The sequence below is a fragment of the Pantherophis guttatus genome, chromosome 5 (assembly GCF_059756535.1).
Source record: "Pantherophis guttatus breed Tessera chromosome 5, ASM5975653v1, whole genome shotgun sequence".
In the NCBI taxonomy this organism is placed as follows: Eukaryota; Metazoa; Chordata; class Lepidosauria; order Squamata; family Colubridae; genus Pantherophis; species Pantherophis guttatus.
In genome coordinates, this window is record NC_142067.1 from 90,909,550 (window position 1) to 90,932,880 (window position 23,331).

General features: G+C 34.3%; 1 protein-coding gene across 4 annotated transcripts in view; it reads left to right on the forward strand.

The window, feature by feature from the left end:
• The window catches only part of DHRSX (dehydrogenase/reductase X-linked), a 122,119-nt gene extending 99,270 nt beyond the window's left edge, over positions 1-22,849 (forward strand). For all 4 annotated transcript variants that reach the window (XM_087895303.1, XM_087895300.1, XM_087895301.1 and 1 more), the window contains 2 exons: positions 2,162-2,369; positions 22,390-22,849. In XM_087895303.1, the coding sequence (XP_087751429.1) occupies positions 2,162-2,369; positions 22,390-22,578 (397 nt within the window). In that variant the 3' untranslated portion in view covers positions 22,579-22,849. The remainder of the gene's footprint in view (positions 1-2,161; positions 2,370-22,389) is intronic.
• Positions 22,850-23,331: the final 482 nt, after the last annotated feature.

The window sequence follows — 23,331 nt, forward strand, 5'->3', positions numbered from 1 at the left end:
GGGTGGGCAATTAATTTTCCCAAGGAGTCACATGAGAAAGTGGGACTGTTATGAAGGGCTGAACCAATAGGCTGAACTTAATTCTGCTGCCAGCGCGCATGTGTTGATAGAGGAGGAGCATAGAGGGAGGGAGGGAGTGCAGAGCTTCACCTCACCTGAGCTATATTGTTGCTCTTCTGCCCTAGGCGGAAAAATCTCTTTCTCTCACCAGCCAATTAAAGGAGCTCACCCAGTTTCCTCTCCTGCTTCCTGAAGTGCATTTATTTATATTTTATTTTCTAACTTTCAATTGACCTTACACAGTCCAGGCAGGGACAGCCAAAAGCCAGATGTGGCCTGGGTGTCATAAAATACCCAGGTTTGCCTTAAATAAAATAATAACATCAACAACAATAATGCCACATTTATGCGTGCATATCTGTCTGTCTGTTGTGATTTGTAGGCTTCCCCATCTTCTGTTATTAATAGCAAAAGGATAAGGACCAGCATCTCCAGATGATTATATGAAATACCCATTTTCATATTATATAAGCATTGTAGTAAAGGTAACAAGTTTATTAAATCTAAATACCAGACATTTTTTTTTATTTTTTTCTCTGATTGTGATCTCTTGAATGCCTTTCTAACCACAAAGTTGAATATATTTTCGAATTGTATTAATGTTCAAGAAATTCTTAACATTACAGCACTTAAGTGACATCATAATTAGAGGCATTCAGTGTGGACATACGTGTATCTGACCACAGTGTGTGGGGTACCATTTACAAAAACCATGTATTAAATCTGCATGGGAAAAGCCAAAGCTAATATGTACTAATTGATGACCCCTAACTAACAATCATGTGCCTGCACAATAAAAACTGCATTGAATTAAGATTCTGGAGATCTTCAGAGTCCTATTGAAACTTTCAGTTTTTGACATTGGCTTGTTCAATAGTATTTTGAACAGGACCTATGCATTTCTAGGAAAGTGATGAATATGTAAAAAAAAAAAATAGACCTTATCATTTCTACATTACACAGCCATTGTCAATATTCTTTAAGATAAATTATGTTACTATGGAAATTTGTTTTTATCCTATGTTCATACTATGTACTTTGATTTCTATTTCTATAAAGTGTGTGCCTTCAAGTTAGCATTAATTCCTGGCAATTGCCTAGATAAGTTCCCGCTGTTTTCTTGACAAATACTTTCCAAAGTGGCTTGCCATAGCTTTCTTCCTAGGTTTAGGAGCGACTGGACCAACATCTCTCAGCTTGCTTTGTACCTAGAACCTATAGTCTAGATCATAGACATGGTTCCTAGTCTAGTATCTTTAATCATTATACCAAATTGGCTCTCGTTCAAAGCACGCACAACTATTTAATGTACAGTAGATAATTACCACAGATCTGGCTTGTGAACCCTATGGCAAGGGATTGCCTTTATTTGAAGCAAGAAAGGAATTTTGGAAACCAAAGAAAACAGAATCATATATGGTATTCTGAAATTTTGATTGTAACATTCTAAGGAAGAACAGTTTTTTGACATGTGTTATAATCTATATTATAGGAGGAAAAATTTGACTGTCTACAGTATAGCTACGGATCAGAAAGATTCTAGCTGTATCTTTAAATACTAACACATTTTATTAAAAGACATACAAAAGCTAATGCCTTTTTAAAATGTTAGTTTTAGACAGTGCTATGAGACACTATTTGATTATAGGTTTTCATGTGATCATTCTCTGTGGCTTCTAGAGTCTCCATTGACAACTACTGTGAAAAATGGTGCATAATTTTTTACTATTTTCATGCAAAAAAAAACAACTGTTGCATAATAGGCTTCAAAGACTTTTTCTTGAAATCAAGGAAAGTTCAATCTACTGTAACACTTCATCTCCACCCCAAAAGGCAGTGGTGAGGTCCCTAGCTGCCAAAAGTTGCCCATCTCTGGTTTATATTATCTCAAACATTTTCCATAAATCACTTAGTATAGGCTACATTGATTTCTGCAAGATAAGTAATTATAGAGTTCCTGCTGTGTATGGCTTTTTCATAATTTCCTTTTCATAATTAATAATTCCCTTTCATAGGTTATCATCAGTAAGTATCTAAAAACTGTGCCATGCTTCATTCTGAAATTATATTTATGCAATTCTTTTTTTCCCTCTATGCGCAGTTGCTTGTATTCACCTCACGGAGCTTATGCTCAAAGCAAACTTGCCCTTGTATTATTCAGCTATCAACTGCAACATCTCCTGACATTACAAGGGAGCCATGTGACGGTTAACGTTGTAGATCCTGGAGTAGTGAATACGGATCTCTATCAGCATGTCTGTTGGGCAGCAAAAATGGTCAAGTGGATGACAGGCTGGCTCCTCTTAAAGGTACTTGGAAATCCTTTAATGGTTTTACATCACTCTCATCTTTTTTGTACATTGTTAAGTATGTTTTCTCTGATCTCTAGAATTTAGTGTACTTTTTATACCCCTCCTCTATTTTTCTTGGGGTTTTCCTGTGCTGTCAGTGTGAGAACATTTGTCCCTAGGAAGTTGAATCCAACACAATGAGGCTCTATTGGGGACCCACAGATCACAGCAAGTTCCCAATAAATTGCATTCATCCTCCAGCAGTTCAGAGCTATTCTGACACACTGCTGTAGTAGCTCAAACTAGGCAAGGCACAGTTTTAACATGGCTAGCCAGCTTTGTCTTCACTTTTGCAACTCTGAGATTCCTATAGCATCCTTCTCTTTAACAGTGGAAATTTTTATATAAGACTATTTAGACCCAATGCAAGATTTTCAAATAATTGTGACTAAAATTCAGCACAGATTGTCAGCATCATTATACCTGAGCAAGACTATTTCCTTGGCTCAGTGCTAGAAAGGCTATTTGGCACACTGGTCGCTATCAATTAACATTTGGGTGTCACCTTTGAATTTACTGGTATATTTTATCCTGGATTCAAAATAGGAAATACTTCAAGAGCCTTTGTAATTAGACCTTCATTGTCAGTAGTGTGAGTGGCAAACAAGTGGGATGACTGAGATGACCTAGAGAGTCTGTGTTAGCTATTGGTGAACTCAAGGAGATCCTATGTTCGAATCCATTCTCACCATGAAAAACTCACTGAATGATTTTGGGCTGTTCATTCATCCTCTGTTTAATCTACTACACAGGGTTGCTTGTGGTAGAAGGAGGCATATAAGTATATCCTTTGTAAAATCTAAAATAGAAGTCTAAAACCAGTAGCTTCATAAATAAAATATTGTTGTTTGCATTAGTACTTCATTTTCTTTAAATACTTCATGTGAAGATTTTGGTTGCAATAATACCTTATATTGTATTATTATTATGTAGATATAATGCAATACTAATAATACTTCATTAGCTTAATGAAATATTTCTCATCATGGTGAAAGATGAATAGCAAAGTTGACCAAAGAACTTTCCCCCCCTTTTTTCTTTAAATACAAAACATGGCTTTTCTGTCTTGCCCAATGAAAGGGTAGCTGCAATATGGCCCTTTTAAAGTTGTAATTATAAGTCAGTTGCACCTTCTGTAGTTGTCCATAAGGGATATTTTGACAAATAAAGGATATATCTTCTTGGAAATGCTGTAAATTCGAGAATAAATATTTTCCCTTTTGATAGAACTGTATTTAAATAACAGCACATAGACAGCTTAATAATATTGCCTAATCACTCTATTTCCTAAGTGTGTGTGTGCACGCATATTTTTAAAAAATTATTAGTAATACAATAGAAATGGATTTTGTGGAGAAAAAAAATCTTCTTTAAAAAACCAAATCCTGTTGCTTTCTGTATTTGCTTTTGGAAGCATTAAAAAAATAGTTTGCCTCACCTGCTGACATTCCTTTTCTTCTGAAATATAAAAGATGTGGTACGTCCTATCAAGCTATTGCAATTGTGCTTCAAGTGTTCTTTGTGCCATTCTACTTTACCTATGTGCCAGAATAAGCAATTGATTTCATCAAAGGGGATGAAACGATTATTAAAAATTGTGGCTGCTGTTTATGCTATTTTCTATACTCCTTCTTTCTTTAGATTTCCAGTGAAGTACTTGCTATATTGACAGAATAAAACATAGGGGTGCAAGTCAACTAAATTAAATCTGCCATACAGGTTCATTTTAAGCACTGTGTCCTCCATGTAATAACTAGGCACAAGATAAACGCTCATGTTGCCATGAAAATTGCTTCTGTAAGACAAAAAATAAATACAGTAGTAAATTTTATAACCTTTGATTTAACTCCCTGAGAACTGTCTAGAGCTTCCATCAGAAAAATACAGGACTAGAGACATAATTTATCATGTAGGCACATCAATTGAAAATAACCTGTGCTGAGAAATAAATGTTAGTATTGTGATGAGTATTGTGATGAGAAAATGGGAGCTGCAGGAAATCTGTCGCAAAAATCAAGGAACCTTTTTCTTAGAGAAAAACTTCAGGAAATATGGATTGGATATGCAATATGCTGCTGTCTTGGAATGGAAGTACTTTGATGACAGGTGACAAAGTTATGGGATTCCTCCAACTTTGTCTTAAGGTTCTTCATAAGTCTCCTGTTGAGTTAACCAGTTCTACTCACTCTGTGTTGGTTTTCTTCATGTCTGAAAATCTTCTCTTTTTCTTTCTTTTCCTCATCTGTCCGTGTTGTAATATATTTTTGAACAAATGTCAAATACAGATGGAACAAATAAATTGCAGATCATGAAATACTTTTATATGTATGGATAGATAAGTGATAGACATATCATCTGTATAAGGTTAAGAAGTACCAAAGAATAAAGATACAAAATGCAAATTTAAAACTGTAAAATAAAATGTAAGTTGAAAACATTGTGAAGGGAATTTTGGTGATACATTCCTGCCTTCATTTCCTTCTTTTCCTCCAGCCATTAACCACTACTTAAATATTTATGCTATCTTTAATATTTAATAATAAACATTGGTGTTTATTGCTTGTATCTGTTTAAGTCATTCCATTTGTTGTTTTTAATTTATCTCTTGATTCTTTTTCTAGAAGCCATGTCCCAGATGTAGAATCTGCCTTGCTATGTAATGTGTCAATTCCTGCTTAAATTAAATTATGAATATATATAGTGCCAGTTTTGCCATCGCTGAACATTCACCAGATTTACTCTCCCAGTTTTGTATCATTAACAATTTCACTTTTTAAAAATGTTATGTTAGGTTTCCAGACATGAAATTTGGGACAATGAGCCACAAATATGAAATATCATAAAATTAATAATCATTAGAAGTTTGTGATATTATAAGATATTTCATATATATTTTCTGATCAACGACCCTGCTTGGCTAACACAACTGAAGTCATTGAAAAACTGTAGTGAGTAAATAATATATTAAATTAGGATAAAACTGCATAACCCAAATTTTGGATATGGCATGATTCCATGCATAAGATTGTAGTCCAAGAATTTAATTCTAGTTGATAACTTAGTTGAGATTATCAACTAGATTTAATTCTGTGTCAATTTAATTTTTCAATACATGTTTCTAGACATCAAGGTATTCTCCCAGATTTGGTTTGCTGTTCTTCCAAAGAGGAAATCAGAAATCATTTCCAATAAAAGCCCTACAGAATCCTTGGAATCATTAACATATATAATGCTAATTTAATATATTTTGAAGGGATACATGGGTTAGTAAAATTTAGTATGAATACCGTGGATTGCAATGGGATTTCAGAATTTGTTGTATTCTACATAGCATTATTTTCTGGTATTGTTGGTTTTTGCAACACTGCTATCATGTATTTTTTTAAAAAAAATCCAACCTGTTTGTTATATTTATAACATTTCTGGAAGACAGAATTATTTATTTTTGCTGGAGTTATTATCTAACAGTAAAACATCTTATACAATATACCTCTATACCTTTAAGTATAATCTCTGAAGTATATTGAATATTTTTCTTTTGAAATTCATACTGTTGCATCTCTATTACTATATTCAAACACTGTCTATTCAATCATACACTATCTACTATCTCTTCAGAACTTACCTTTCCCACAGAGTTTTTGCCTCACATTCACAGTCAAACCTAAATTCTCGTAACCATATTTCCAGAGTTAACACTTTTCTTTGAGATTGGCAAACAATACATTTTTCAACACATAGTATATGTTTCTTAAGTTAGCAGCCTCTCTTCTTCTTATTCTCTCTGAAAAGTATTGTATAGATTAGATCTGCATTATTATTGTTTTTGCCTTTAAGTCACTCTTGAAAAATCCATGCAGTGTTCTTTGCTATATTTTTGGAGGTATTTTCCCTTGCCTACTTCCTAGAACTGAGAGAGAGTGACTGACCCAAGTTCACCCAGCTGGCTTCATTACCTAATGTGGGACTAGAATTCATAGTCTTCTGGTTTCCAGCCTGGTACCTTTAACTACTACACTATATTAATACTAAAAATTACTGACAAAATATGTATCAAAGCTATAATTGCACATTTGTATAAATTTATGCTGATATGTAAAGGTGACAAGTCTATTGGATCCTAGTGCACATTTCAACTGACAGGAAATAAATATATTGCTAGTCAGAAATATAAGTCTCTTAAATTGTTCTGCAATTGGATATGGCTCAGCAGTTTCCAGTCTGTTCTGAGTTTTCCTTTTCTTACTAGAAATATTGTATCTCTGGGTGCAGCAAGGAATTGGATAAACAAGATAGCATTACTCTTTTAAAGAGACACTTTATTGCAAATCCATGTTTTAATGTGGCCCTTGTCAGAGTACAAATATAAGTTATTCTCTTTATGTTGTGTTAATTTATTGCAATAATTTAATTAATTCTGAGGTTGAAATATAAATATTGAATAGGTTATCTCAAACTTAACCTGCTTTATTTAAAAAAGCAAGTGAATTTAATTCTATTTTCTGCCTCTGGTTACCTTATAACTTTTATTTATTAGATTGTTTTGCTCCTCTTTTCATTTGTTTCTCTTCAATCGCCCCCCCCCCCCGCCAAATACAGTTAAATTGTTTTTATCGCTCAGCCCAAGCTTTTACCATTTTGAATCTTAACTTCTTCTCTTTGATTGTCTAGTCCAAATAACTTCAAAATTCCACAATAGCTTGAACATTTAGCATAACAAGTCCTAACCTGTGGGTCCATGATTTTATAATCCCACAAGAATTTAACCATTATTGATTGATTGATTGAATTTACATCCCCTTCCTCACTCTTCAAAGCAACATTGGGTAGTTTACAACTAAAATATTTCATATACAGTATCTGTTTAGCAGATTCTATCGGTGAAGTTATGTTTGCTATAATGAGTGCAGATGCTGTTTGCAACCCTTAGCTTGTGCAGTGAATTAGAGTTAAGTTTGGAAAACATTGAAAATCATTGCTATTTTGACTCTGCTGAGTAACTTATAGTTACAAATATTTTCAGAGCCTTCCCTCAGATCTCATAGCATCTGATATAAGCTTCAGGAAGTCAGGAAGGGATCATGCCAGGCAGCAAATTCCATCATTTTGTGAGAAGGACCCCTGGCTTAGACAAACATCACTACTGTATGCCCCTCTCCCCCATCCAGTAACAAAATCATGTCTGATGCAGAATGTGAAATCCAGTGGAGCAAATTTCAAGCAGGGCAATATCTCTATCTTCCTCCAAGCAGGGATTGATAATATATGCCTGGTCTGCACACTCCCAGCAACCAAGTCTTTATTCTATACCCAGCATTTACTATGAAGTGTTGCTAATACATTTTTGCTTATTTGACAAGAGACAAAGAATGGATTGTGAGGGAGGTATGGTAGAGTAAACCACTAACTTAATTTTATTTTTGTGAAATGGAGGCACTAGCTAAGCAAACCTCCAGGGCTTGCTCATCCAGTTCTCGAGGAATGCTCTATAAAGGGATAATAGGGAACTCTTTGGATTTCTTATTTCTATTCCTCAAATCTACCTAATCAGAAGCACAATCTCCACTATTCATATACAATTTATTGGTTTGCGTACATATTGTCTGGCTTTGTCCTTGTTAAGTTCCAAAATAACAGCTCTAGCCCAGGTTTTGTTTGCTTGCTTGCTTGCTTTGAGGAGGTTGGGGGCAGAAAGAAGGTAATCCTAACTTTTGCATGTCTGTTTTTGTGTACGAAGCAACCATGCTGCCTTTAATTTTTGAAGAGCTTCCAATCTTTTTTGTCTGCCCTTCAACGGCTTTAATATATCAAAGGAGTTCAGAGAACAGCTTATTTCAGAAGACCAAATTCATCTTGATGTTCTTTAGAAGGCAAGATTTATGAATTGTGGTAGTGCCTTAACTTCAAAAATGATGTGGGATAGCTGAGGAGCCAGGGCATGGAAAACAGGCCAGACATCTCTCCAGTGGGAAATGACTTGGCTTGTGGCTCCTTCATTAATGCTGCAAAGTAATGTTTGCAGCATTTCCTTTGTGTTGGAGCTAAGCCAGAAATAAATTAGCTGAATTGCTGAAAATCTGTGACTTTATGAGAACACAGGTGTAATTCCAGTTCTGAATTGGCAGAAATGCCACATATGGTGGAACAGTGGTATCAATTGCTGGAGAATACAAATGAAAGGCTGCTGTTGTCCTTGGGGATTTTTTCTTGGCATCTCCTTGAACTAGATAGGATTTTGGTCTGATTCACCACAGTTCTTTGTTGTCCTCTTCAATATTCTGCTTTTGGCATGCATCATAGTTAGGAATCATTTACATATGATTTTCTTAACAAGTTAATATATATATGAATATATTTATATTCCAAATTTTCAGTTCAGTGTACTTGCCATCACATATATATTACACTTGGTATTTGTACTGAAATGATTGTAGCCCTGTTTAGCAGTAGGATGTCTCCAAACAGGCAAAAGTAATAACCATGAATGATTACTTTAGAGATGGGCTTGAAATTTTGGTGTTGTTATGGTTTGTTGCAATTAACCAGATGTTTAGACTGGATTGGCATTGTTATTCACCTATTGAGACTTCCCAAGGACTTGAGATAGGCAGCTTGTCACAGGATGTAAGCTGTTCTAAGCTGCCTTTTGCAATTGACTGATAGTGATAATGCCGATGGTGTTTTATTATACCATAGATAATTTATTATTTTTAAAAGATAAGGATTTGAGTGAGAGATGAGGACAATTAAGGGAATTGCACCAGGTTTTAAGTATATTTTATTGACAAACATTAGGGGTCTTTATTTTGATGACATTAGAAGTCTGAAGAAGTTGAATGGAACCTGGGTAATTGCACTAGATTGAACTTTTATATGGGTGGAGTGGTTGTTGTTGTTGTTTTTTTTTTGCTGAGAATTACACATCCAATATATAAAGAATAATTTGATACTGGATACTGGATATCAGCTAGTCTGAGTTCTTTTACATTTAATAATAGCTATTTTGTCATAGCAATTGTAATTTTGTAAAGTTGGTGGTCAGCACCATTAATAGGATTAAGCCCACATTTTTTAAAAAAATATTATTTTTCTAATATATTTATTTGTCTATTTATAGTCAAAATAAATTCCAATTCAAACTATAATTGTTTCACTTTGAAAATCATAATTTATTCAGATACTTTGAAATTAATTCATTCTTAATTGTTGTGCATGAACCTTTTACATAAAGTACAAAGTACATAACTCTTGAAATATGTTGGGTTTACCCTCTGTCTCTTCATTTATATATATTTTGTTCTCTCATGTTTAGAGGTAGGCAATGACAAAGACAGAAGAGGCGGGGTTCAACACTGTAAAAGGATCCCGCCGCCGCAGCCTGTATTTTTTGCTCCATTAAGGCGCACAGACATTTCCACCCACTTTTAGGGAGCGGGGAAGTGTATCTTATGGAGCAAAAAATACAGTACTTGTTTCATTTGAGTAAGTGTAAAATCTTTAGCACAGAATATAGCAATAGCAATAGCAATAAGACTTGGTAGTACAGTGGTTTAAGGCACCCTGTTATTAAGCTGGTTATTAAGACCAGCTGCCTGCAATTACTGCAGGTTCGAATCTCGCCAAGGCTCAAGGTTGACTCAGCCTTCTATCCTTTCTAAGGTAGGTGAAATGAGGACCCAGATTGTGGGGGCAATAAGCTGACTTTGTATAAATATACAAAAGGTTGAAGGCTATTGCTGAGCACATTGTAAGCCTCCCTGAGTCTCCGGAGAAGGGCGGCATATAAATCAAATTTTTTTTAAAAAAGACTTATATACCGCTTCACAGTGCTTTACAGCCCTCTCTAAGTGATTTACAGTCAGCATATTGCCCTGATATTGCCCCCAATAAGGAAATGTTAGACCTCTAAACTGAAATGGAAATGGAACCTCCAAACTGGGGATTATTCCCTAAATAAGAAATGTTCTTTATAATCTGTGTTGATTCTTTGTATGGAATATATACACAAGCTATTAAAATCTTAAGGTTGTAAGAGGTCATGTAGACTAATAGTTCTCAACCTTTATTTACTCATGGCCCCATTCTGAGCTATATTTACCTCTGTGACCCTCCCTCCATAGTTAGCTGGGGAAAAGGTACTATAAATACATGATTTCCACTGTTTATTAATTTAATAGTGCTAAAATTATCACAGATGTGAGGAATATAACAAATTGACCATGCCTTTGACAGTTAAGATTGGGTGCTCCACTCAGAACCCCCTAGAAATATGGCATGGCCTCCTGGGGAAGTAAGCGTATGACCCATATTGAGAATTGCTGATTTAGACTATTAAGTGTAACTCCTAATTTAGAGGAAGAAAAGTTTTATTTCAGTTGCAGACCAGTAAAACAGATACACATATAACTAAAATCAAATAAGCTAAAAGGTAAAGGTTTCCCCTGTTCAGTCGTGTCCGACTCTAGGGGTCGGTGCTCATCTCCATTTCTTAGCCAAGGGAGCCAGCATTGTTTGAAGACCCTTCCATGGTCATGTGGCCAGCATGACTATTTGCCAAGGCGCACAGAATGCTGTTACCTTCCCACTGTAGTTGTACGTCATGCATTTGCATGATTTCAAACTGCTAGGTTGGCTGATGCTGGGGCAAGTACTGGGAGCTCACCCCATTGTAGGGCACCTAGGTTTTGAATCCTTGTCAGCTCACCGGCTGACAAGCTCAGCATCTTTAACCGCTGAGCCATTATGCCCCTCAAATAGCAAATTAAAAAAATGAAATGTTTATATTGCTGTCCAGTTAAAAAGCCCAGGAAAATGTGTGTGGTAATTAATCTACAAAGTTACTTTCCAGATTACACTGCCATGAGCCACCTTCTGCTTGAATATGTCTTGCAAAGCAAAATCTGTTTATTCCAATTTTTATAACAGCCTGATATTTCTGTTTTAATTAAGATCAAATAATCCATTAGAACAATGTAAAAATACCCTGACGTTGAAATAAATACATACAGCTTATTTAATTAACTACAAAATCAAAGTTAAAAAACAGCCTAATTATTAGCCTGCAGTGTTGTGTTTCAAAAGTGTTGCAGAAATATATCATTCACATCCCATTTTAATATTTGTTTCCTTGTTACTCTTTGTTCTCAAAGCTGTATAAACTGTTTTAAACAACAGACAATTTATTACCTGCTTAAAATTACAGGAACATAGGTTTAGCAAAATGAAAATAATTAAAGTAATTTATCACGCAGAGTGATGTGAGATGTTTTGTTTGAATAAAAATTAATGTTTCTTTCTTCTCCATCTGCGTTCCAAAACTAAGGCTTTTGCAAAATTTACTAATGATTGTAATCCTCTTAATGAACACAGTTTAAGATATTAAGGGTTAAAAAAATTAATTCATTCATTAAGGATATTAGTTATTTTTAAAATTTATTTCCAACCCTGTGGTTTAGTCTACTAATTCTGTCTCAGCTTTCTTAAAATCTTTATTGTGCCTTGTAGTGCAGTATAAAAAGGATAGTAAAGGTTAAATTAAATTAAAACTCAGACCACATGTTTTCTAAATAGTTTTTATCCCAGAGCTATAATTGCACTCAACAATGAACTAAAGGGCCACCATCAGTGAACTGTTGGACAGCATTACTTGGTCTGTTCTGTGGATGTTTGGGTGATTTAGGGGCGGTGAATTTGTGGTGGGTGGGGGGGTGTTTGGGGATTGTTATGTGTGTTGGACCTGGTCTTTGGGTGTTAAGTGAATTTCGTTGTATGGGTATACAACGTACTGTGTATACACGTACAATGACAATAAAGTTATTGTTGTTGTTGTTGTTATTGTTATAAAAGGTAGATGTTATATCCGGTTTCTGTTGGATGAAAAAAAAAATATAATTGGTTTCTTTCATAACAGTGAAGTAGATATTGATGAGGATGAGGTTCAGCATCTGTCCATATACATGGAAATACTTTAGTTTGTTTTTAATATTCCTTTGACTTACCCATTACACAGATTCACAATATAGATTACCAGACTGCTAGGCCTTCTGCATTTTCATTTTATTTCATTTCTTCTGGCCATTTCCTGCAAGTAGCTGGCTCTTAAGTATTTTTCATAGCTGGCTCTTAAGTATTTTTCTCCACTTTAATGCAATTCTAATCACACTTTCATTAGAGACTGAGGATATGTTTGGTGTGTGTAGAAGAGGTTCTAGGTAGAATTGGGAAAGATTCTGTCAGAAATGCTGGAGATTTGCTGCTCACACTGCCAACACTTCTTAGATGCATGATTGCTCTTTCTGTCATGCTGTTTCTTATCTCCCAGTGTATCCTATCACCATATTGTAAATCAGAACATGCAGCCGTTTTTTCTATCAGTGGCAACATTGCAAATGATGCTGAAGCCAGTAGAGGATGACATCAGTAACAAATATTTATGAGTGACACTTAGTCTCTCTTTCTCTGACAGTCTCTTTTTCCATTATTTTCTTTCTATTCCTGTCATTCTTTCCAAGCAGTTGGCTTGGAAAGGGACAGATAGCTCTTAAGATTTGTACTGAACTCTTACTAAATTAAGCCAAAGGATTAAATATAAAATTAACTCAAGGGCACAAATTGATCTTGTCTTTGGATAAATTATTGTTACAGGTAGTCCTCACTTAACAATTGTTCATTTAATGATCATTCAAAATTATGGTAGTGTTGAACCAAGAGAGTTATGACCTGTGCCTGAAGTTACAACAGATTCTTTCTCTGACTTTTCTGTAACCGTACTGGCTCGCACCATACTGAAGCAATCCCCAGCCTGCCTTTATGGTGAATCCTATTGAATCTTATAGTATATTCTTCAACTGTTTGTCTCATCTTGTCTCATCTTCTTATATTGTGCCTTTTGGGTCATTTATTGTCTTTACAGTAATCCTCAGAGTATGAGAAATAAACAAAATCAGCTTGAACACCTTGTAGTAGAAAGGAGATGTGATTTAATAGGAATTATGGACACCTGGAGGGATGACTCATTGCATCTAGCTATTGAACAATACAATTCTTTAAAAAAGAATAGAAGCCACAGAAATGCAGAGGAGATGTTGAAAATACCCATTTCTGCTCAGATATCCAAATGAGTGATTATAGCGATTCTGTAAGGAGCATCTGGGTTAAAATAATTGAAGAGATGAATTAAGAAGAGGTCTATTGTTGTTTAATATCAGCCATTGACACAAGAAGTAGATAATTATTCTAAAAGTAAATTTCAAATATTTTCAATGATTTCAAATAGTAGTGACAGGGAGATTCCATTTAACTTTATATCTGGTGGAAGCTAACCTGAATCACAAAAAAACTACTATTAATGAATTAAAAGACTAAAAAAGAAGTGCAGAGGGGCAATGCGTAAACATAAATACATATAGTATATGAATGCAACATGAATCTGATCAACATAGATTAATTAACACTGGATCAAAATCATTTGCATCAAACTCTTCATCATTGCAATTGTGGTTGTAATAATGAGGAATTTCTTAGTTTTTGTGGTGATTCCATTAGACTGATTTTTCAGTAATAGCAGAATTTCAGAATAAACAGTTTCAAGCATCTGCTGATGGGAAGATTAAATGTCAGGTATGACTGAGTAGCTCAGGAGGATGTGTGCAAAAAATCCAAACCAATGCCATGGTGTTCTTGAAAACAGATGTTCTTACATCTCCTATCCATTACTATGAAGATAATCTGTCAAAACTCATATTTCTCTATTGAGGCACTCCTACGCAGTGAGTTGGGAATGGCAGTGAAAGCAATGTAACAGCGATGTGATTATTTTGCTGACTTGTTCCATAGGTCCAAGTCAAATACTATTTGCTTGATGTCAGCCATGTTTTCCTCTATTCCCCTTTCAGCTTGCTGACTTTGCCTTGCTAAAAATATTTTCCTTCAGGAAGTGAATAAAAGCACAAGAGATCTGCTATCCTTAACTTGATTCTAATGTGCAATGACGCCATACAGCTGATCTACACAACCAGGTTGCCCTAGTGTGAGTACAGACAACTGACTATTAATTCAGGGTGGTGATGAACAATTACATGCTCTACTCACTGCCAGCCCACCAGGAAAGCAACCTTAACCCATCTCTTTCTGCTATGACAAAAGCAATGTTTTCTGACTTAATTTCTTAGGCCAGACTCGAAAAGGAAACTAGCAGGGAAAACCACCAGTCACAGATTGTGCTAAGTGTGGGCTGGGCAGAACATCAGGAAATCCTCCTGGCCAGAGAAAAGAGGTTGGAAATCTCAAGCTCTGCGCCTTTCCTTAGCATGACTACCATGTTTCCCCGAAAATAAGACCCTGTCTTATATTTTTTTGACCCCTGAAATAAGTGCTTGGCCTTATTACCATGTACTCAAAAGCCCGATTGGACTTATTATCAGGGGATGTCTTATTTTGGGGGAAACAGGGAAACAAGCAGTTTTAAATATGCTTTTCTCATTTTACCCTGATCTGTATATGCATTTTGAGTTTTAGGACGCATCACAAAATTTGGAAGTCAATGGTAAACCCTCGACTGCTCTTCAGTTTATGAGAAGTATATGTTTGCACTGCAATGCAAACCCAATTAATTTTATCCTCCTTCCCGGAAGATTATGTTGCAGGCCCTTCCTTCAAAGGCCTTTATTTTAAGAGATAACTGAAATACATTTTTAATATGCAGTACTTTATAGCCTGCTGTGCTGCCTTATTAGTATGATTTTTAACTCTCCACTAGAGATGGAAAGGAGGAGGAAATAGTTCCGCATTATTTATTAGTTCTGCAGCAAATACAAGTCTTCTAGGTTTTAGCCAAAATGTTGGGTGGTTGCATAGATTGTTGGGAAAGATATTATATAGTTAACACTGGATACTTTTAGAGTTTTTGTAAAGTTATTGGGCTAAGTCTTTAGTTAAGCATTTAATTTGGTTTTAATTTGAGAATATAACTTCTCCTCTTACAAGCCTAGAGTAGCAATAAACGAGAGGCTGTCAGCATTTTTACTGATTTCTGGGCCAAGTTGCACATATATAAAATTTCATGGAACATTATTCCAAAGTTTTTTGTTGTTATTGAGAAAAACATTTTTTTTCAGGAGTGGAAAAATACCTAGAGTGAAAAAGTAGTAAGAAAACACAGAGATATTAATCTTTCTCCCTTCTGCTTCCCATTCAAGATTTGCACATAATTCTAATGCTAGTAAGCATGTCACTAAAATATTTTTAGATATTATATATGGGCTGGAGTGAAAATAGTAAGTATAGGAAGAATTAACTATCCCCAAGTGATATAGAAATCTAGAAAAACTAATCAATATGTTACATTGTAAGTTCATATTTTTAAAGTTGTTTTTTGTGTGCCTGACAACTCAGGCACCTGCAATTGAATTTTTATTTTATTTGCTTTTCGTCCATCCATCAGCATTGCTATGCCAGGGCCAGATAGACACTTTTGGAAACTGTTCTTAGTTTCATTACTAATATAATGCTAATATAATAACCAGTGAAGTTTAATAAAGACAGATATAAGATCTCCTGAATCTATTTGAATTTTGCAAAATACCAGAACAATGTGGGCAATACGTAAACAGTGAATACAAGTAGCTAAGATACAGACTTTATAAGCATTTACGTTACACACATATAGTCTGTATATTATGCCAACTATTTTCAGCCATACTGTTTATAAATTTTTCTATATTGGAAGCACGGCTGAGCAAAAATCTAGCAAAGATTTTTAAAATTTTAGAAGTATTCATTATTAGTATTGTCATAAAAGTACTATTCTTATGTGTACCAACTTGGAAAATAAATACGAGGTAAATGTGTGCTTGTTCAAACCATTCAAGGTCACATGCTAAATGTTGCTGGCAAAACATGAACCTATATATAAGAACTTTATATATGTATAATTTATCACTTTTTGCCTATCTTAAAGAATACATAAAGACCAAATCTCTATAAAGTGAGAAACTGTCAAGATTAATGCAAACATTTCTGAAAAAATTGTTTTCTATCTAAATTTACATTGTCTATCACAATACTTAATTTAAAAGTGACTCAGCAATCTTTTTATAAATTGATATAATTAAAATTTTCCGCAAAGGAAGGTAAATTGCAGAGAAGCATTTCAACTGTTTTTATTTTCTGTTATTTTATTAACAATTTCTTTTTAAGGGTTATTCTTTAATAAAAACCTTCAAGAAACCTTGAATAATCATAGGCCAAGATGAATGTTGTTTCCTAGAAGACATAATTTATCAAATTTCACTGGGTATTTGGGGGTGAGCTTCTAGACTAGTGCAGAGAATAAGGGAATTTTAAAAGAAAACAAAGTAGGTGATAGAAGCTCAGAAAGATAGAAAGGAATAACAAATTCATATACAGTGATAAAGTTGATATTTTTTCCAAATATGTAATTCACAAAAAGAAAAGGTGAAATTTCTTAGGGGAGAACTATGGGCTGTCTTTTTTTTTTCATTTTCTGTTGACTTTATAGTCTTTAAATGTGACATTTGTAAGCACCAAACATTGGGTCTTCAGGGTTTAGTTTTGATCATGTGTACTGTATGGCAAAATGGCATACCATGGCAAGATAATAGGTGTTATAAATTATATTTGGAGCATATAGTTGTGGCTCACTTGAAGCAACCAAATCATTTTCAAAATACAACATAATTTTATTAGCATAAATACATCTATTCTGGATTCCCAGCACTTTTTGAGCAGCCCCGGACGAAAGCAGAACCAGAGCTAATATACCTTTGGCCTACTACATTGCAAAAGTAAGGCAAGCAAAAAGGCAGACATAGTGCAAATTACACTATGATTTAGATAAGCCCATCATTGTTGAAATCTTATTATTTACATCTTCCTACCAGATTGGAATGATAGCCATAATAATTCTGAAATATAGTCAGTGAATAGAAAGTATTTAATTTACTGGACCACAGGTTCCTGACTGCTGCTTCTCCCTGTCATTAATGCCAAATACCTTGATTTTAAATCTGGGGCTTGAAAGAGGCAGTCTTTATTCATTCATTCCTGTTATCCATGATAATACCATGTTTCCCCCAAAATAAGACCCTGTCTTATATTTTTTTGAACCCTGAAATAAGCGCTTGGCCTTATTGCCATGCGCTCAAAAGCCCAATTGGGCTTATGATCAGGGGATGTCTTATTTTGGGGGGAAACAGGGTAATTATTCTTTTACCATTCATTCACCTCTTCTTTCTCCAAGAACTGGAAAAGACCCCTAGAATTTGGGCTTCCAGGTGAGGATCTGTGATTGACTAAATACTTCTAAGAGATGGTAGAGCAGTAGTGAACTATTCCATGTGAGGAGAATACAGGATGGAAATCATGTAGTCTTCTTGTGAGTAGAGCAGTTGAGGCTCAAGGGAGAAAAAAACTCACAATGTGCAGTCTTTTAAAGTTTGACCAACCCTCACTTTCCAAATAACTCCAGGCTATAATCAATTTACAGTTGAAAAGAGGTCTTTGAAAACAGCAGAAAACTTTTGAGTGAACTTTCCTGCTGGAATACAAAAAAAAGTAAAGCAAAGAGGAAAACAATACGTTTGAAAGACTTTAAATTGGTAGCAAAGAGCTTAATCAAGATTTTATTAAGAAAGTTGTAAATGGACAAAAGGGATGGTATAAATATGAAAGATAAATATTTTAACAAAAGTGTTTTTGGCACTACTTGGAATTGAATAAACAGACTAAATTTTGATAGTTTGACCACAAATGGGAAAAGAAATTCTTGGAAGTTACAAAGTAAAGAGATAAGTACAACATGAGACGGATTATGTCATATGAAATGCAGAAAAACAGATTGGACTAAAGTCTTAAGTGTCTAAACTCTTAAGGTTTTATTTCAATCTGTTATTCTGCATTTCTGGAAAAGAAGAAAGAAAGAGAGAGTGGGATAGGAGAGAGAAGGAGAGAAAGAGAGAGAGAGAGGCTTGCTTCTTACCTTTATATTTGCAATTGACTTAGTTTTACTTTTGAAATATAAATTTTAAAAATGCTGACCACTAAAAAGCTGTAAAAAAAATAATAAAGGTAGGAATGGTTTGTTAGAGCAACTAACAGACAAAGAATTACCCCAGACATATTAGAACAAATGTCTGAAGAAGTGGGAAAACAGGCATCTAAATCTGTCAATCCTGTGAAAAGTTAGGTGATTGCATTTGAGGGAAGAATGGAAGAAATTTCATGAGGATGAAATAAAAAGTTAGAAAAAACTGAATATATAGAACATCTTACTGGAGAAACAAATTAATGACAAAGTGGAAAATTTTAAAAATAAAACAAAATAAATGGAGAGAAGGAAAAGGACTTAGACAAGTTGGGGTTATTAGAATTGAGAGGAAAATAATTCTTCCTGATATTTAGAACAGTTCCGAAGGGTCCAGGAGACAATACTAGAGAAAATTTTGCTCAATCTTTTTTTTGGCGGGGTGGGGGTGGGGAATGGGATCAAGATGATTTGAAGGCAGAAATTGACAATTTGTCAAACTAAGAAATGTACCAAGGGATATTCTTATACACTGTGTCAGAAAGAACAGGTAACAAATTTTGCCACAGCATTTAATTACTAGACTGAAATTAATAACACAGATATGATTGTACTTAAAAATATTCAGATTAGAATTCTGCACAAACAAAAAGAGCACTTCTTTTTGATTGACAAGCTTAAACAGAAAAATATACCATTTTAATAGGATGAATTGGAAGGAATGATTTTCTCTTTTAAACAACATATGTTCATGCTGAATTCAATTCAAAAATGGAATCTAATTTCTATAACATTTTAAAGAGAATAAAAAGGGCCCTGTCAATCTAGACTCTACACAACTACAAGAAGTCAATGAAGAGGCCATCACACCAGGTTAAATTTTTGACATAAAATGGATTTTAAATGCCTAATGTGGAATATAAATGGAGCAAACACTCCTCAAAAAAGATGAAGATTTCATTATTTTAAAGAAATGAATCAAGATGTAGTCTAACTCCAAGAAAAGCATTTTTGGAAAATGTCTATGCAACATTTAATCTGCAAATATTTGTGTAAAGAATTTATTTCAGTGAGTTGCCTGATTGGCAGAGGTTTTTAAAAAACTCAGCTTGGATCGTCAGAGGCATTTAAAAGAAAAAAAAACCCTTTTTTTCTTTTAAATGCCTGTGATGATCCAAGCTGAGTTGCCTGATCAGCAGAGGCTTTTTAAAAAACTCAGCTTGGATCGTCAGAGGCATTTAAAAGAAAAAAAGGGTTTTTTTAAATGCCTGTGACGATCCCAGCTGAGTTGCCTGATCGGCAGAGGCTTTTTAAAAAAGCCTCTGCCGATCAGACGACTCAGCTGGGATCGTCAGAGCCTTTTGAAAGCATTTTTTTACAACCTCTTCGCTGAAGAGGTTGTAGAAAAAATGGTTTTAAAAGTTAAAAAAAAAAATTGGCCACACCCACCCAGTCACATTACCCCCCACCAAGCCACGCCCACAGAACCGGTAGTAACAAATTTCATATTGACAAAATATTGACAAAGATTCATGGGTTGAATCCAAGGGTTTTCCCTATTTTCTCACTTTGAAAACTTTTTGCCTTATATTTCTCTAAAAATTTATATAGTCTTGGCTTGTTCAGGAAGAAGCAATCCCACTGTCAACCAGCCTCTTTCAGAACATACAACTTGCAATTATTCAAGATATAATATTTTCATCTAAACAATTTGAAGACATAATAATCCCTCACAATGTATTACTCTCTAGTCATGAATTCTTGTTTTGGGTTCTCATGATTTCTCTACCAAGTTCTGTTTGCATTTTTTTGCTTGCTATGTGAGCTCACTCCTGAGACGCATCATGTAACCTTAGGCAAACATCTTTATTAGGAATTGCTATACAATGTACAATATTTAGTGTTATCTGAAATTGTTCCTATCCATTGTGGAAAGGAAATTTATCGTAGTGCTCTCGATCTCTGTTTTTACCAACTCTAAGATAGATCAGATCAAAAAACCAACTCCACAGAAATACAATAATTATATTCTATTGACATGGGCAATACTGAATAGAACCTTGCGATTTTTTTGTGTTTTCTTTTTCCTCTCTCTTATTTTCAGTCAGAGAGGAATCAACCTAAGCCTCTTGCTAATGCTGTGTCCTTTCCCAGGGTTTACTTCTTGTTTCCTTGTTTGCTTGCATAACAGCTTCTGCTTATTTTCTTCAAAGTCATCTCCAGGGGTCTCTACAGTTTTATTAAATAAACATGAAATGTTTATTTAATAAACATTTATTAGGATGTGGATTCGATTGGGTGAAAAAAACAGGATAAACTATAGTCAGCGAAAGAATATTGGTGGGGTAAAAGAATTGTCTGTTGTTCATGAGGCATCTATTGCTCTGTGAGAATAGGTAAGGGACATGGAGTTCTTTCAGGTCCATTGTTCAGATTGACCTATAAAATATGTCAAAATTGTGCACTTGCTGAGTTTAGAAAACATATCACTTCAGTTAACATCAGTAGCCAAATGCCTCTTAAAATCTCATATATGGAAATCAAGATAGAATGGAAAAAGCAGTTTTTTTGTGTAAAATTTTCCCAAAAGTCTTTGAGAAAGTATATCTAAATAGTTTTGGTGCTGAAATGTGTTGCTAAATTTATTATAGACTATAGTTTTATTTTTCTACTTCTGTCTTTTAATTCACAAGTTGTACAGTCTGATTTTTTTTTTGTTTTCATTTTTAAAACGTCAATTTTGTTTTTGCTTACTGTTTCAGATGGTTATAAATTTCAGTAAACTCTGTAGAATAAGTTTCCATTACATTCTCAGTGTCAGCAAATTAAAACTCCTGCTTTGGTCTAATTATGCATGACAACCTATTGGCATCAGTTAGAAGTGTAATAAGAGATACAAAAAGAAAAAAGTTTAAATGCATAATTAAAAAAAATAACTAGGAATATTTTAATAATACTTCCATTAAACTGTTAAATGTGAAGCAAATAATATCACACCAATAAAAAAACATTGCTTCTGATTTGATTTTTCTTCTGACACATACTATTTGGTGATAATTCTTTGACTAAAATTAAATCCTCTGATTTTTACCTTGCTGTTCTGGATTAAATGGCACAATTTGCTGGCACTCTTGTTTTCATGATCTCTGGCTAAACAAAATGCATTATAAATATAACTTACACTTTCATCTGTTTATGGCTGATTACAGAACTTGTCATCTTGGTAAAAGAACTAATTACACTAGAGACTGCAGTATCATTGCTTGCTTTCAGAAATGCATTAATTCTGTTTCTGAAGAAGGGATGATTTGCAGTAGTGCATAATGCTGCTGCATAGAGATTGAAAAATCTTGGACCAAATCCATTATAGTAAAGAGGCCTGTCTTTTCAGTATATCTTCAGATATGCAATGACCTCCAATCATTTCCACTTGCATATTCAAGCAAAAAGCAGAGGCTGACATTTGCAAAGGGTTTAGATTTTCAAAACATCTGTAAAATCATACCAAAAAATATGTTGTTCTACAATGACTGAAAATCAGTTTTTAAAGTCCTGTGTTATTGTAAATAAAGGAATTTATTTACAAATAAAGGAATTTATTAATGATATCAGAATTGTTCATCCTTGTTTTTGAACGGCCCCTGAAATCTTGTAATTTTTTCAGTCATGCCACTTTAATCATACATTTGAGATTCTTATTGTCTGTTATGGTTTCTTCTTTTCCTTTTTTAACTCATTTTTTTAGAAATAAGTGGGGTGGTCAGGATCATTCTTCTGATTTATTTTCTCTCTCAACTGCTAGCATAAAATATAGCATAGAAATAAGAATACTTATTTATATATGCAGAAAATATAAAAAAGTTCCTTTTTTATCTTAATTTTTCACATTCTTTATGGTTTCAATCTTTAATTGTGTTTAATTTGTCCAATCTACAGACACCAGAAGAAGGTGCATCTACATCAACCTATGCAGCAGTTTCACCAGAACTGGAAGGAGTTGGCGGATGCTACCTTTACAACGGAAAAAGGACAAAATCTGCTGATGTCTCTTATGATGATGAGTTGCAGAAAAGACTCTGGACAGAAAGCTGCAGACTTGTTGGGATTCCTGATGTAGTATCCTAGAAGTCATGGGGAGAAAATGATGGGTTTGCTATGGGAATTCAACCTGTCTCACTGACCCAAGCTGTGCAGCATCACTCATACTTCAGGAATTCACTGTTCACATGAGCAAGTATGGACATTGTTTGAGCTACCAGTCTGCCAGCAGTGGTGGCAGTGATGATGGTGGGCAAAAAATTCCCAACTAGAATTGTATGTATGGTGGTTTTAAATTTAACTATCCATTTTGTAATCATGTTTCTGTCTGTGATTAAAAACAAATTCTTTAACCTTATGTAGAATTAAGAGTTTTCTTTCATAAAACAAAGAGGTTAAATTGATGTGGTCTCCATTCTTCAAAATCCAAGGATTTAATAATTTGATTTTCAGCAACTTAAAAAAACCTGGAGTGTTTTCTTTAATTCTTAATGTTGGCATTTTGCTCTTTCCAAAGAAATATAAAACTAATCTGATGTTAATTTTTTCACATACCTTAAAACCAGCATGCCTAAGATTACAAACATAACTTTTTTCATACTTCAAATGCTAGGCTTACTGTGGTGTATTTCAAATGTCTATCAACTCTTGAACATAGGACATAATTATTACTTTTTTGTAGTTTGTGATAATTCAGTGATAGCTGCTCCATTTTCTGGGACAGTTTTTTGATATGTACCAAAAATAATCTGCTTTCCCTATGGAATATTTTGCACTTGCCATCTAAATATGAAAACACAATTTCAGAGTCTAAATCCATCTCTCCCTCTCTCTCTCTCT